This window comes from Numida meleagris, chromosome 20, assembly GCF_002078875.1.
Source record: "Numida meleagris isolate 19003 breed g44 Domestic line chromosome 20, NumMel1.0, whole genome shotgun sequence".
NCBI classification, from domain to species: Eukaryota; Metazoa; Chordata; class Aves; order Galliformes; family Numididae; genus Numida; species Numida meleagris.
In genome coordinates this window covers 843,729-857,410 of record NC_034428.1, presented here as the reverse complement: position 1 = coordinate 857,410, position 13,682 = coordinate 843,729, and the positions used below count along the sequence as shown (strand labels likewise).

The 13,682-nt window shown below is 57.9% G+C and overlaps 1 protein-coding gene across 1 annotated transcript in view; it reads left to right on the top strand.

The window, feature by feature from the left end:
• AJAP1 (adherens junctions associated protein 1) overlaps nt 4,559-13,682 on the top strand; it is a 29,848-nt gene continuing 20,724 nt past the window's right edge. Inside the window, exon 1 of the mRNA XM_021417697.1 lies at nt 4,559-5,976. Coding sequence (XP_021273372.1) covers nt 5,427-5,976 — 550 coding nt within the window. The 5' untranslated portion in view covers nt 4,559-5,426. The remainder of the gene's footprint in view (nt 5,977-13,682) is intronic.

Sequence of the window (13,682 nt, the reverse complement as noted above, 5' to 3'; positions counted from 1 at the left end):
CAGCCCTGAGGTGCAGCAGCATTTCTCCTTGCAAACCCAGGGACTTTTGTCAGTATGCCTGCGGTGCTCTGAGCTCCGGTGTAGGTCACTGATGCTCGTGGTTCCCATCACTCAGACATGAGGATGCTGTGCCTGGCCTGGGAGCAGCCAGCATCACCCATCGCAGCCCTCCCGTTCCTGCTGGGAATGGTTCTGTCTCTGTTCCACCCGCTGTTTGGAGATGTAAAGTGCTCCGTTCGTAAATCATCCAAACAAGGACATAACCTTGATTCCTCCTGCAATACCAATACATTACCTAACACGAGGCATGAAATGGAAGAATGGCTCCATTTGTATAATTCTGCATTAAAAATCAGCCTATTCTGCATTTACTGCCGCCTGTGAAGTGTCTCCACAGTCATGGGAGAAAGGGGCTGGTTTTGGAGAGCAAACAAGCACCTTGTGAAAGGATGCGAATCAGCACCTCAGCCGCTCTGCCCTCTACAGTCACACTCGAGTGCTTCTTTTGAGGCTTCCCCGAACTGGGTTCTTGGCGAATGGCTTGCAAGCTGCTGACAATTTGTATTTTGCCATTCGTCAAAGCCACTCCGCGGCCCTGATCCTCGTTAATTGCTTTGACAGATGACCAAATGCGGGGATTTCCAGCCTGGTGTTGCAGCTGTTGGTTTAACCCATGTCCCGTGGCACCGTGCAACCCCGTGGGCTGCGGGAGCTGCAGCGTTGCAGAGGGGTTTGTCCCTGCGCTGCTTTGCCCTCCCTGCAGGATCCGTGAATGTCACCCGCACCTGGAGAGAAAGGGCAGGAGCACGCTTTGCCTGGAGGCAGTGTGAGATGCTTTCCCTTCTTGGTGTGGCACGAGGAGAGCTCGGACCCGGGTTTGCCACGCTATTTCGCGTGATAATGAGGGAGATGTGAGAACAGAAGTGGTAATGGCAGAGCAGAGAGAATCTTAGACGGGAGGTTCTTCCACGCTCGGAGAATGCCAATTAACCAAGTGCTTCTCAAGATGCTCTCAGGCTGCTGGCAGTAGATGAGGCTCCATGCATGGGCAGGGAATGGGCCTGGCCTCGGAGTGATGGACGGAGCCCTGTGGCAGTGACACCTCTGCTCTGGGCATGGCAGAGAGGAGATGGCACCGGCATGATGTCACCAGGACAATGTCACTGAGGTGCAAAGCGTGGCAAGATCAGCCCCGTGCAGCTCCTTGAGTTAATCTGTTTCTGAAGTGCCAGCCTCCCTGCTCTTCAAAGCAGAGGGCTGCGTCGGAGAGGATTTGGAAAAGGATTTTCTTACGGGGAGGACACATGAGACAGGGCAGGCAGCGGGTCTGGCTCAGTGCCTTCTGCTCGGGTGACTCCATCACCCTGCAAAGAGAGATCGCCTCTGCTCAGCAAAGTGGTTGGAGCTGAAAGACAGAAAATCCCCACGACTGAGGCTGCTCTGTGTTGGGATGCTCTGAGATGCTCCGGGGTGCATTGGGATGCTCTGGGATGCTGGAGGACGCCTGGAGCACGGTGCTCACGGCCAGGGCTGTGCTGCGGTGCTGGCGTGGGCTGTCACAGGCTCAGCTTAAAATGCAGAACGTGCCGGCTTCTCCCCCTCGCTCCGCTGTGCCTCCAACCGAGGGATTTAATCTCACTGGCGGAAATTTATGGCTGATGTCTGAGTTGGCCCTTTCCAAAAGAGCAAGGGGAAAGGGAGGGAAAACAAATGACTAAATATTTACGTGTTTTTAATTCTGCCAGGAAATTAAACTCTGGCTCGTGGTCCCATTCAACTCGCTCTGTCTCCACGCTGCTGGAGCGAGGTGGGGGCTGCTGCTGGGGTCCCACTCCCGTGGTCCTGGTGCATGCAATCACTGTAATTACCTGAGTGGTTGCATTGAAATCAGCCAACAGCTCTTGTACCTGTCAGTAGGGATGTATAAATATTTGTAGGAGTTTCTCTCGCCGGGTGAAAATAAGGCCCTCTTGCAGCCATTAACCCACTGGAGGAGTTTGTTGTACATGGGCAGGAATGTTCCTGGGCAAGGAGGGCAATGAAAGGATTCCATCGTTCCAAATCTTCCTGCTGCTCCGCTCTTTTCCTGACTAAATTCCCAACTTTCATTGGGCTTCCCCTCGAGTTTGAGGCATAACGCTCCCATTCACCCCGCAAGACAGAAGAAGTCTTAACCCCCCATGCTTTCCCCGACATCCTTTGCAATGGGAAAAAAATAGCTGGGGGCAGGGAGGGGCTTGGGGGCAACCCAAATCCCAATGTTGCCCCGTGGGTCTCCATGCAGGCGGCGGTGCCGTGGCTGTCAGCGCACCGAGCGCTCATGGCCGTGGCACTGAGGGCACTGCTGTTCCTCGGCCTCTGCCTCCTGCCTGGCGCGGTGCAGCTCGAGCAGTTGCAGGAGGATTTGTGCCATTTGATGCATCAGCAAAGATTCGTTCGTCCTCCGAGTCGCGCCGGCAGCCTGCAGAGCAGAGACTTGCTGCTCCCGGGAGGCGAGCGGGGACGTGCACCCAGCGAGGGGGGAATGGGGGCACAGAGGGTCCGGCGTTTCGGCGTGCCCGTGGTGTGGGGCTTTCATGGAGTAGCTTGGCTTGGGGCAGTGCCATTGTGGCCCTCTGGGGCAGACGTGTCCCCGCTGCCTGGGCTGTCCCCTGTTTTGTCACCTCTGGGACCTGCAGGGTGCTGGGTTTAGAGCTCGGGGCAGTGATCCGCAGTCCCTCTGGCTGCTGTGGGGTCATGGAGTGGGGCTGCTCCCAACAGAGCCCCGGGACCCCCGCAGCCACCGGCACTGCCGCATCCCCAGCGCCGCTCAGCGCGCATCGCCTGCGTTGCCTTGGCGACGGCAACTCCCACACGCTGCTATTTATTCTGAAGGACACTTTCTCTTCTGTTGTTGCAAAGCCCTCCAAAGATTGCATGGCGTGGCACACCAAATCCCAGCGGGGGAATTTGGGCTCGCAGCTCCCACCCAGCACCCGACTCCCGGGGCCATGCCAGCCCATGGGGTGCCCGGGAGGATGCTCGGGGGGTCACAGTGTCTCAGTGGCATTGCTCAAAGCCAGGATGAGCCTGGGGAGCAAGGGTGGGGAGGAAGAATGTCCCTGGATGTGTTTGGGTACGGTGTTTCTGCTGTGACCCACACGATGCCCAGGGTTGCACGCTGTGTCTGCCCCCAGCTGCAGGGCAGCACTGAAGTGATGCTCGGGCTGGAGCCGAGCCCTGTGAGCTGCCCGGTGCTGCGGTGTGCTGGGGCTCTGCCACTGCTGCTGCGACTTGGATACGTCATGAGCAAGCAGTAGAAAACGGGAAGAGGGGAGAAATGCGCTTTCCTCCGCGAGCCGCCAACCCCAAGGGCTGGGGAGCGATATTTTGTCTTTGAGAAGCTCAAAGACAACAGCAGGGACGTAAAGCGACAGCTGAGTTTGGGCTGGTTGCGTTTTCCTTCTCCTCCTTTTTGGCAGTTATTAATAAAAAGTGCCTCATTTGCACTGCTTCCTTCCTCGTGGAGGAGCGGGCAGGCAGCGAGGCGCGCTGCTGCGTGTGTGCGCTCACGTCCGAGCGCTGCGAGCGCGCTGCTGGCTGAGCGTCGCGCTGGGGGTGCCTGCTCCTCTCCTTCCCCGCAAGGAGAAATTTCAGGTCGTACCGGGGAGTTGGGCAGAGGCTAAAACGGAGCGTGACGCCCGCTGGAGTGACAGCGTGGATGTGAGCATTGCTCAGGAGAACCTGTTCTTAGTGCTCTCTGCATGCCCGGACGTCCGACTTCTGGCTTCTCTGTGCCTGCAGCGCAGCGCATGGGGCTGCTCTCTGTTCCAAAATCCTCTCGCTTCCACGCCGTGGGTGAGCGTGCAGCTCAGCTCCCGAAATCTCACGCCACGAAGCTGGTGCAGGACTGCAGATGCCCCTGGTCCCCTTTACAAACCTGCGGCACCCATGGGTGGGGAGAAGGTGCCACCCAGACCGAGGGCACGGGAGCGGGCGCTGGTGCTGCACCCAGCTCTGCTGCCCTGTGAGAAACGCGCTGACAATGTAGTTGGTACCGCGTTGTATTTTTATTTTTATTTTCTAACATCTTGAAATTCTTCCTCCCCCAGCCTGAACTATTTTGGTTTCTGTCGTCTGTTTCTGGCTCTTCCCTTTCTCCTTCTGCGCTCTTTCCGCGCATCGCCTTTTTCCTCCCCAAAATAAATGCTGTTATGCTTCGGAAAAAAAAAAATATATATATAGCCAATTAGGGAGGGAGAAAAAAAATAGATGCTTTGAACAGAAAAAGACTGCGCCTCAGAGTATCCAGGTCATCTCCATTGGCTTCATTTGCTCACGCACGGAGGGAGTATACAAATTCTTCTGTCAACCAGATGCACATTTTGTAGTGCTACCAATGGCTTTACGGGGTGTAGCGCTGCGGAGGATTAGTCTATTTAGGCATATAAAGCTCTCATTAACTCCTGCTGAGTTCGACAAAAGTCTTTCTCGTGTGAAAGCTGAATAAAATGGAGTGAAGATTTCTGGGCTTTGGCCTGAAAAAAATAAAAAAAAAAAAAGAGAAAAAAAAAAACCCTGTGTATCTCAGGTGTTTTCTTACAGCGAAACACTGCGCTGCACATGAGCGAACATCACAGGGGGAGCCGTGAGTTAGAGCAGAACTTTACACGGCGACTGGAGAAGAAAGAGAGATTTGACAGGAAATAATGGTGGCACTTTACATCAAAGCAAAATTTGAAATAATTAACCCGCTGACAGTTCAGTGTGATTTCCATTTGATCTGCAGCCGAGCGCCTGCTCGTCATTCCCTGCCGCGTTCGGGGCTTTGCTCCTCGCTCGCAGCCGGCACACGCTGGGGCTCAGTGCTGCATGCCCAGCCCTGCGCCTGGGAAGAGCGAGCGCTGCTTTTGAGTCACTGCGACCTGATTAATGAGAAGTGGGTTACACATGCTGAAGCGAGCGTACGTGTACTCTCACGCGCTCGCTCTCATTGAGCGGTCGGTCCCGCCGCCCGCCGTGAGCTCCCTGCTGGCATCGCTGTGCCCAGAGCCCTTAAATGAGGGAGGGCTGGGTCCCCTGGGCCGGCTCCCCCGGCTGCTCCTGATGGAGATGGAAGGATGGGAGGACACCCGTACTGCTCTTCTCGCGTGCAGCCTTGGCTTTGATGTTGCTCTCGCTGTCTGTGCTGTTACCACGTGGGCAGCAGGAAGGGGAGCAGGTGGCTGGGGCGTCCTGCGATGCCATTTGGGGTGGCAGGGAGGTGGCAGTGTCCTGTCCCGGTGCTGATGGGGTTGGGAGTGTCGCTGGGTCGGACGTGGCTGGGCTGATGAGTGTTGCTCCGCAGTTTGTGAAAGGGGTTGGTCGTGCTGCCCGTGCTCTCCTGCTTTCTAACTCTCTCTGTCTCTATCTGCAGGTCAGGTTGCCCGCTAGGAAGCCATGCTTGGATGTTGATAGCCATGTTCCACCTCGCCATGGACCTTGCCAGCTGCGAGCCTGCCGGGACCCGTCTCTCGCCACGGTCGGCACAGCGGCACAGACTGCCCCGTGGTGTGCTGTGGAGCACGGGGGGCAGCGAGGAGCCCCGGCGCCCCAGCCCCCCCTGGCCGTGTGCCCCCCGCGCCCGCCGCCCGCCCCCTGTCCCCCTGCCCCGCACCCGGCGACAGCTGCGGGGCCGTGGCTTCGCCCCACGTGATGGGCGGCCCACGGCGCTGCCCGAGGTCATCGTCTGGGGCCCCACGGGTGAGGAGGACTCCCTGGAGAGCAGCACGCTGCCCAGCATCTTCACCACCGCCGCCACCACCACCATCACCACCACCACCGCCGCCGCCACCACCGCCGCCACCACCGTTGCCACTGCACCAACCCCCAGCAGCCCAGCTCCCACACCCGCCATCGAGGAGCCCCGTGGGCGCCCCAGCACCGCTGAGCCAGCTGCCGGCCACAGCAGTGGTGGAAAGGACGCACGTCCACCCCGTGGCCTGGGGGACACAGCAGGTACCAACCGGGCACGCAGCGCCGCACCTGCCCATCTGCAGGATGGAACACGGGGTCCTGCGCCGTGGTGCCGGGGATGCTCAAGTTTGGTCTGGTGGTTGGGATGGTTTGTCCATTGGTTGGAGTGGTTTATCTTCCAGTTGGTATTGTTTGGCAGTTGGAGTGGTTTGTTTGTCAGATGGGGTGGTTTGTCCTTCAGCTGGGGTGGTTTGTCCATTGGTTGGGGTGGTTTATCTTCCAGTTGGTTTTGTTTGGCAGTTGGGGTGGTTTGTCTGTTGGTTGGAGTGGTTGGCCCATGAGTTGGGGTGGTTTGTCCATTGGTTGGAGTGGTTGGCTGATCAGTTGGGGTGGTTTGTNTGCCCCGCCGCTGAGCGCTGCCGCGGGCGCGGGGCGGCGCGCACGGATGGAGAGCTGAGGCGGTGAGCCCCGCCGGGACGGGCCGGGCCGGCACCGGGAGACGTGACCATGTGGATACAACGGCTCCCGGGAAGCAGGTAGGGCCGGGCGGTGCGCGCTGCTCCGCGGAACCGGGAGCGGAACCGGCGGCGGTGGGGCTCCGGACTTGCATCGCGAACTTGTTCGGGCGGGGAGCGGCGGCGGGCGTGAATCGATCCCGCCCGGCGGCTCGGAGGGAAGCGCTCGGGGAGCCGCCGTTCGCCTCCCTTCCGTGCTCCTTCCGTCGCCCTGCCGAACGCGATGTCTCGTCTGCTTTTCACTGCCCGTTTGCTGTTATCTGGCCGCTCCCGGGCAGGCTGCCCCGCCGCCCGGCTCTGCTCCCGGGGAAGGAAGGGGCCGGGACTCGCGGCCGGGGCACCCCGGGCACGCACGGTGCCCGCGGACGGACGGACGGACGGATGCGTTTTGTAGATTAATCGAGAATTGCGAAGCGGAGGAGACAGAGGCAAAGTGTTATGTAACGCATTTTCATTACCGCCGCGAAGTCATCTGAGCCGAAATCTTGTTATTTTCGTGGCATTGTGTTTGGAGAGCGCTACTTAGCCAGACCCTGCCCTCTCCTTGCATGTCTGTCCTTAAAGCTGCAGGAATGCCGATTTTTGTTTGTTTTGACCGTGTTTCGGCAGAATACATTTAAAGCAGCCGTGTGTTGAGACCGTAAGGCGGCGAGGGAAGCGGCACCGCCGGGCGATGCGCGCCGCGTGCCTTTCCCCCCAGCCCGATTTTCTATCCGAGAAGTCCCATTCGGAACAAGTGAGCGATTGGCGTGGGGCGCGGGTCGGGCAGCGCTGCCTCCGCGGAGCTCCCGGTGCCTGCGGAGCGCGGCAGCGGCACCCGGCAGCGCTGTGCTGTGCTTCCCGGACGTGCAGAGCATCCCTCTGCCCCCCAGCGCAAGGCACCGGGGCTTGGGATACACGGCGCTCCCCGGGGAGCGGGACCCGGGGATCTGCATGGCTGCGGGATGGACGCACGGATGGACGGACGGACGGAGCAGCACCTCGAGGAGCCCCCGCCCTCCCGCTGCTCCCAGGGGTCCCGCGGAGCTGGGGCTCTGCAGGGTGCCCCGCTCGCTGTCGGGATGTGGGTGATGCTAAGGGCGCTTCTGTACGGCCCTTTGGAGTCGTCGGAGGCTTTGTCGCTGGGCTCGAGCTTTGGATTTAAGCCCCGGGGAGGTGAAACTTGAGCTGAAATTTTCTTTCAGTGCCGAAGAACCGAGAGAGGCCGTTGGGTTCTGTTGTCCATCTGTGTTTTATCGTCGGTCGCGTTCTGGTTTGTATCTGCTACGGGCAGCACCACCCTGGGCACCGCGCGGTCCCGTGCCCCAACCTCGTCCCCGTGGCTGTGCCCCCGCCGTGGGCTCGGGCAGCGGGCGGGGATGAGCTGCGTGGGGAAGGACGGAGCCTCCGGGAGCCTGCGGTGCCGCCGTGACCTTAGGGACCGCTCCCGGGCGAAGCACCTGAGATGCTTTTCAGGGTGCCTCCCAGTTCGGATTTATTTTGTGGAAGATGAAAAAGAGCGGTGGAGCCGGAGGGCTGTTTCCAGGGCTGGAGCCGGCAGAAGACTGTAATCTTAGAAACAGAGGACGCCCTCTGCTTTTTTTATTTTCGTGAGGATTTTAGCCGCGGAAATGGGAGCCTGCCGCCCGCTTCTCTGCTCCAATTGCCCGGTGAATTGCTTTGCTGCGTGCCCTGGATCCTCGCTGCCAGCCTGTCCTCCGCACCACCCCGTCAGCCTGCAGTCCCTCCGTGTTTTATTTTTAATAAGAGATAACTTTCCTGCTAACCTTGCCTGCTGCTCCCGCTTCTCTCTAACTCTAATTGCTTCTGGGTTTATTTCTGACATTTCCCGTGCCATTTCCCCTCATTTTCTCGAAGACAACCAGAAAAATAGCTCGGAGAGGAGCAGCAGACCTTGCCTGCGCCCGCTTCACCCTGTGCTGTATGGCACAGGGAGATGCTGCTGTGTGTGCTGCTCCTTTTAAGTCGGATTCCTTCTGCCCCAGGGCAGCGGCAGCTCCGTGACCTTGCAGTCGAGCCGCGCTCTCTTAAGCTGAGCACAGCAGAACCTTCAAACCCGCACGCTGAAAATGCTTCTTGCCTCGCTTTCACCAGTGGGAACTTTGCGCAGAGCTGCGAGCAGGCTGGGTTCACAGCCTCAGCTTTGCAGCCCAGCTCCGTGGGTCTGCTCTGCCCAGGGGTGGGGGTGGCTGGGGGCCTGGAGCTCACCCAGCGGATGTGTGTGCATTGGGCTGTGCCAGTGCGTGCGTGCGCGTGTGACGGCTCCGTGCCTGCTGACTCTCCTCCCATAGCCACAGCTCTCCTGTTTTAAACGACACGCCGGGGTTTTGGCAGCGTTCCGCTCCCGAGTGATTTGCGAGCACGAGCAAAAATTACCGTCGGCCGTTTCTTCCCGATTGCGTAAAGCGACTCGTTAAAAGCACACGGCCCTCTGTGTTTGCGCCGAGGAAACTTTATGGGCCCGGTCGTTCCTGCCAAAGCAAACATTGCCCGTGAATTCCACTCATCAAGTTCACGCTGTCAAACGTAGATGCAGCCGCACGTCAAAGATGCAAGCCTGGCAGTCTGGGAAGTAATGAGAGCAGCGAGCGGTGGGAGTTAACGGCCTCCACCGAGGAGCCCTTACTCATCCCGCAGCCACGCAGGGGCTGAGCTGGCTGCTCCCAGGCGCGTTGATTGCCACGGAAATTCATCTGGTGCCACTTCGCAGCCACGATAATGCTGGAATCAACTGCAGCTCCTCGGCGGCCGCGGCGTCACTGCGCCTCTTCCTTGGAGCAGGGGTGACTGTGGCAGCGCTGCCGGGCACGTGGGGGCACGGATAGGGCCGAGCCGTGGCTCACCCTGAGCTGGGCTCCGTGGGGTTGCAGCGGGGTGGGTGGTTGGGCTTTGGGGGGGGGGGATGTCACTGTGTGCCCCCGTCAGCTCCCCAAAGGCAGCGCCCGCGTCACCGGCGACCGTGCCTCCGTTGTCACGCGGGTCCATGGGATGTGCGAAGCGCTGCCCATCTGCTCGAGGCGCTCGGATGCTGCAGCCTGGGCTTGCTTTATGTAACCGTCATCTGCCGAAAATAAGGAGTTGCTAAATTTTCTTCGGTGCGTAGCGTGTAGACTGAAAGTAGAGCGAGGTGCAGGGTGGCTCCCCGGGCGGCCCCGTGGCCCGGTTCTTACCTTTCCTGATCCAAAAGGGCTCCCAGCACTATTTCTTGATATTTATAGCTCTGTGCGTGTGTACAGGTTGACAGCAGGCAGGGAGAGCTGCTACACAACAACTCTATGGGGTGTGAATAATCTATGACTCCAGACACGTCTGAGGTTCATTATGAAAATATATGCATGCTTAAGCCTTTAAAGATAGCTAATAGGGAGAGGACTGTGAGGAGGGATTAAGGCATCAGGATGCTGAGCTGGAGGAGCGGGAGCTGGGGCTGCACCGTGGGGCCGTGTCCATCGCTCTCGTTAAGTGCTGGTAATGAGGGATTGGGCTGTGGTGATTCAGGCCCAGTGTGGTTTGGGTTTGGGACCAGACGCTCTTCCATTGGGAGCTCCTTGCAGCCAAGTGCACTGGGGAGGAGGGGGCAGGCACCAGCCTCGTCAGTGCTTTCCCATCCTCCTTCCAAAACAGCAGTTGTTCCCTTCTTCAGGATGAGCCATTCATCATCGGGATGAATTCTTTCTCTTGAATAACACCCAAATCCGGACCTGAACTGCCTCTTTAAAGATGGAATTAAGGCTGATGTGAATATTTCCTCTGGCTCTTCTTACCGGGACCTGCACCTCCAGACTTTGATAGCTTACATAATTTCCTGTGATGGAGATGTACTTCATCTAATTTCACTTTGAAATACATTGATTAAATCAGAACTGCTGGGAGATTTAAACTGAGCCTCTGCGGCCTGAACTTAACTGTGGGAGGTTTACCTACCTTTATCCTTCAACATTAATTTGGTTTTTGCGAGGATTCTTCATGAAATGAGGTTCTGTCTGGCATGGAACTGCTGCTGCTCTCTGGTTTTATCAATTTCTCTCTCCGGCCTTAGCAACCCACAATGAAGCCTCCCTGCGGCACAGCAGTGTGGGGTCGGGTGCTGGTGGTGCTCTATGGGGCCACGCCGCCTTGTGCTTTCCCTTCCCCAACCCGGGACACGGGGCTGGAGCTCCCCCGAGCAGGAAACCCCCCAGCTCCCTCCCATCTTTGCTTTCCAAGCTTCAGCCCCAGTTCGCGACCCCGAGCGCAGGAGGATGCGGCGCTTCCTCGAGTGATTCAGCCTTTCTGGTGCCGAGCAATGGCAATAAAAGAAGCAGACATCGGGCTTGGCTGGAGATGGATGCGCAGCTGCATGGAAATCAGCACCTCCAGGCACCGCCTGCCCCAGAGCACGGCCCCGTGCCCACCGCCTCCGCTGGCTGCGGGGGAGAGGGAGCGCACGGACTTCAGCTGGGAGAAGCATGAAAATGAAGCTCGTCGCTCACGGACGGCTTCCTTCTCAGCTGTGGTGTGAGGAGAGGCAGAGCCCACGCTGTGAATTTGCTGCTGGCCCGGGTTGGAACGAGGCGGGCAGCGCTGGGCTCGGCGAAGCTTTCCTTCTGCAGAGCGGACGGGAACGGCGCAAAGCCCGCGGCGCTCCGGGTTCATTTCTCAACGTAAAGACCGAGTGAAAGCCGCCTCGAGAATAACACGCCGTCAGAGAGTGGGAACGTGTTTCTTGCAAGAGAAACAAGCGTGGAACTTGGAGACGGAACAACCAGAGCTTGTCGGTGCACACGTGCCCTAATAGGGGAGAAGCCAGGGTGTGCGTGGCCCAGAGCGCTGCGAGCGGCCGGGCTCGTTGCAGTGTGCTTTGCAGAGCAGGGCTGCGGCCTCTGACCATCGGTCTGGCTCCACATCCATCCTGCAGCACCCTGGGACGCTCAGGAGGATACCTCCGTGATGGACGCTCCAGCGGCGCTTCACGGCTCTATAAATAGGGGATGTGAATCGCGTCGTGGTGGCATCCGGGCTGCACGTAACGCCATTGTGGCTCCGTGTGGGAGAGCTGATGGATTGCCGCTCACAAGGCAACACTTAGGGCTCTCGAGAGCTAACGGTGCTAATTTATGTTGTCAGCGGAACGCGCGGCGCTGGGATGGCAGAAGGGGCCGGGCCGGGGGGATCCCCGGGGTTTGTGAGTGCACGGGGCTGTCCCCGCTCCGCTGCCTCCTGGGACCTGTCCCTCTAATTGCCGCCATCCAGACGTGACCCAGCCTCGTTCCCGGGGCTGCGATAGCATCTCCCTGCCTCGGCTGCGAGACTTAAGTAATGAAGCGTTAGTTAATTGACATGGATTAGGACATCCACTTAAGTACCCAATGAGACGTCGGTGATTGATGCTGGGCGGCCGTGGCCGCGTTCCCGCTCCCACCTTGGACGTCGCCGGGCTCTGCTTTTTCCCTGCAGAAACCCAAAGCTTTGGGAGCAGCTCTGCACGCCCCAAGCTCCAGCTGAGCCTGGAGTGGCTTTGCATTAAATAAAGGAAGCGTTGCAATCTCAGATGTTGGCATGCATCATCTTCCAAAGAGCTCCCGAGAAGAATAAACTCGTTTTCTACAAGTAGTTGCCTTTCATAGGTTTTCTTATTAAGTTTTCCTTGAGAAGATTGAACATATTATTCATCATTTTGTTTCTTGGTTTTCTAAGAGGCTCTCCACTCTTTTTGCATCCTCTCGAGTGAAATATTCAGAATTTCCTCTGCCGAAGTGGCACATTCTCTGGCAAAATAAATGTTGCCCATTGTGATGGATGAGGACGGAACCATTTATTACGGGAGCTGCGCACGGGACGCGCTGTGCAGGACGGGTCCCTGCAGCCCTGCAGGAGGGGATGCAATCCCAGCCCCCTCCCCTCCTCCCTCCATGTGCAGCCGTTGGCACGCGGACGCGGTGCTGGCACCCAGCTCGGGCTGCTGCACTGCACGCTTCTAATTAATCCTTTCTGTCTTCAGGTGTGAATAACTTTTGGCTGAGGTCGCTCTTCCGAGCGTTGATGCTGAGGGATGAGGGTTTCATCTCCTTTTCTTTCTTAATGAAGTGTTTCCCCTGGAGTTCCTCTCCTGCTCCTGTCGGACATCAGCGGTGAAGGAGGAAGCTCGGGGTGGTTTGGGCTGGGGGCCAGACCAGGGGCAATGCGGAAAGCAGAGCTGATGCAGGAGATGGAATATATCGCAGAGCTTCACGCGAGGGATGAGCAAAGTCTTTGTCACCGCCGATCTGTCTGGCTGGGACCTCCATCTCCTTTGAAGACAACGCTCAGAAAAGTTTAATCTCTTGCAAAAAAAAAAAAAAAAGGGATTTATATCTCTATTTTTAAATGAGATGCAAAGCGCGGTGCTCTCTGACTCACTGGCAATTAGCCCCCAGCGCCGTGTGCCCGGCAGCAGCATCGTGCCTGCCTGGCACCGCTGTGACTCAGCTCCCCTCTCCTGCAGCTCCGTGGGGCAGGGGCTGCCAGCTGTGTGCCCGCAGAGCTGCTCCTCCCATGGGAGAAGGAACGGCTCGGCGCTCAACGGGGATTTAAACCTCGGTATGAAAGGATCAAGCGTCTTTGCCCCGGATTTCATTCTCGCTTTCTATTTCTATTCCTTCCCTTTCTATTTTGGTGTTGCCTTTTCTTCGGCTTTCCGGCCCGTTCTCTATTTCCCATTAAGCACGCCCAGCCCCAAGCTTCCCCAGCAGCTGATGGCCCCGGTGCTCAGCCCTGGCCAGGACGTGCTCCCATCCATACCAGGATCCTTTTGCATTTGCTTCCTCCCAGCTCTCGGATTGACGTTTCATGCCTTCAAAGCGAGCGTTGCTTCTTCTATTTTTTACTGTATTTCTTGCTCCCTGAAAGCTATCTGTCTGTTTGCTTTGAGTAGTTTGATTCCTCTCATCTTCTCCGTTTCTGTAGCAGTTATTGGATCTTTTGAAATCCTTTACCCTTTCCCTTTATTCGTTTCCCTGTACAACTGCTGAGGTTCCATGACAGACGGCGCATCCATGTGTTCGCGGGGCTGCCTGGGACTTCCCATGAGGAGAGCCAGGAGAGCTCAGTTACAGCGGTGTAAATTGATGGGACAAAAGGGAATGGCTTTAGACTGCTCCAGGGGAGGGTCACGTTGGATTTTAGGAAGCATTTCTTCTCCAAAAGAGTGGTAATGCGTTGGCACAGGCTGCCCAGGGAGGTGGTGGACTCACCATCCATGGCGGTGCTCAAGAA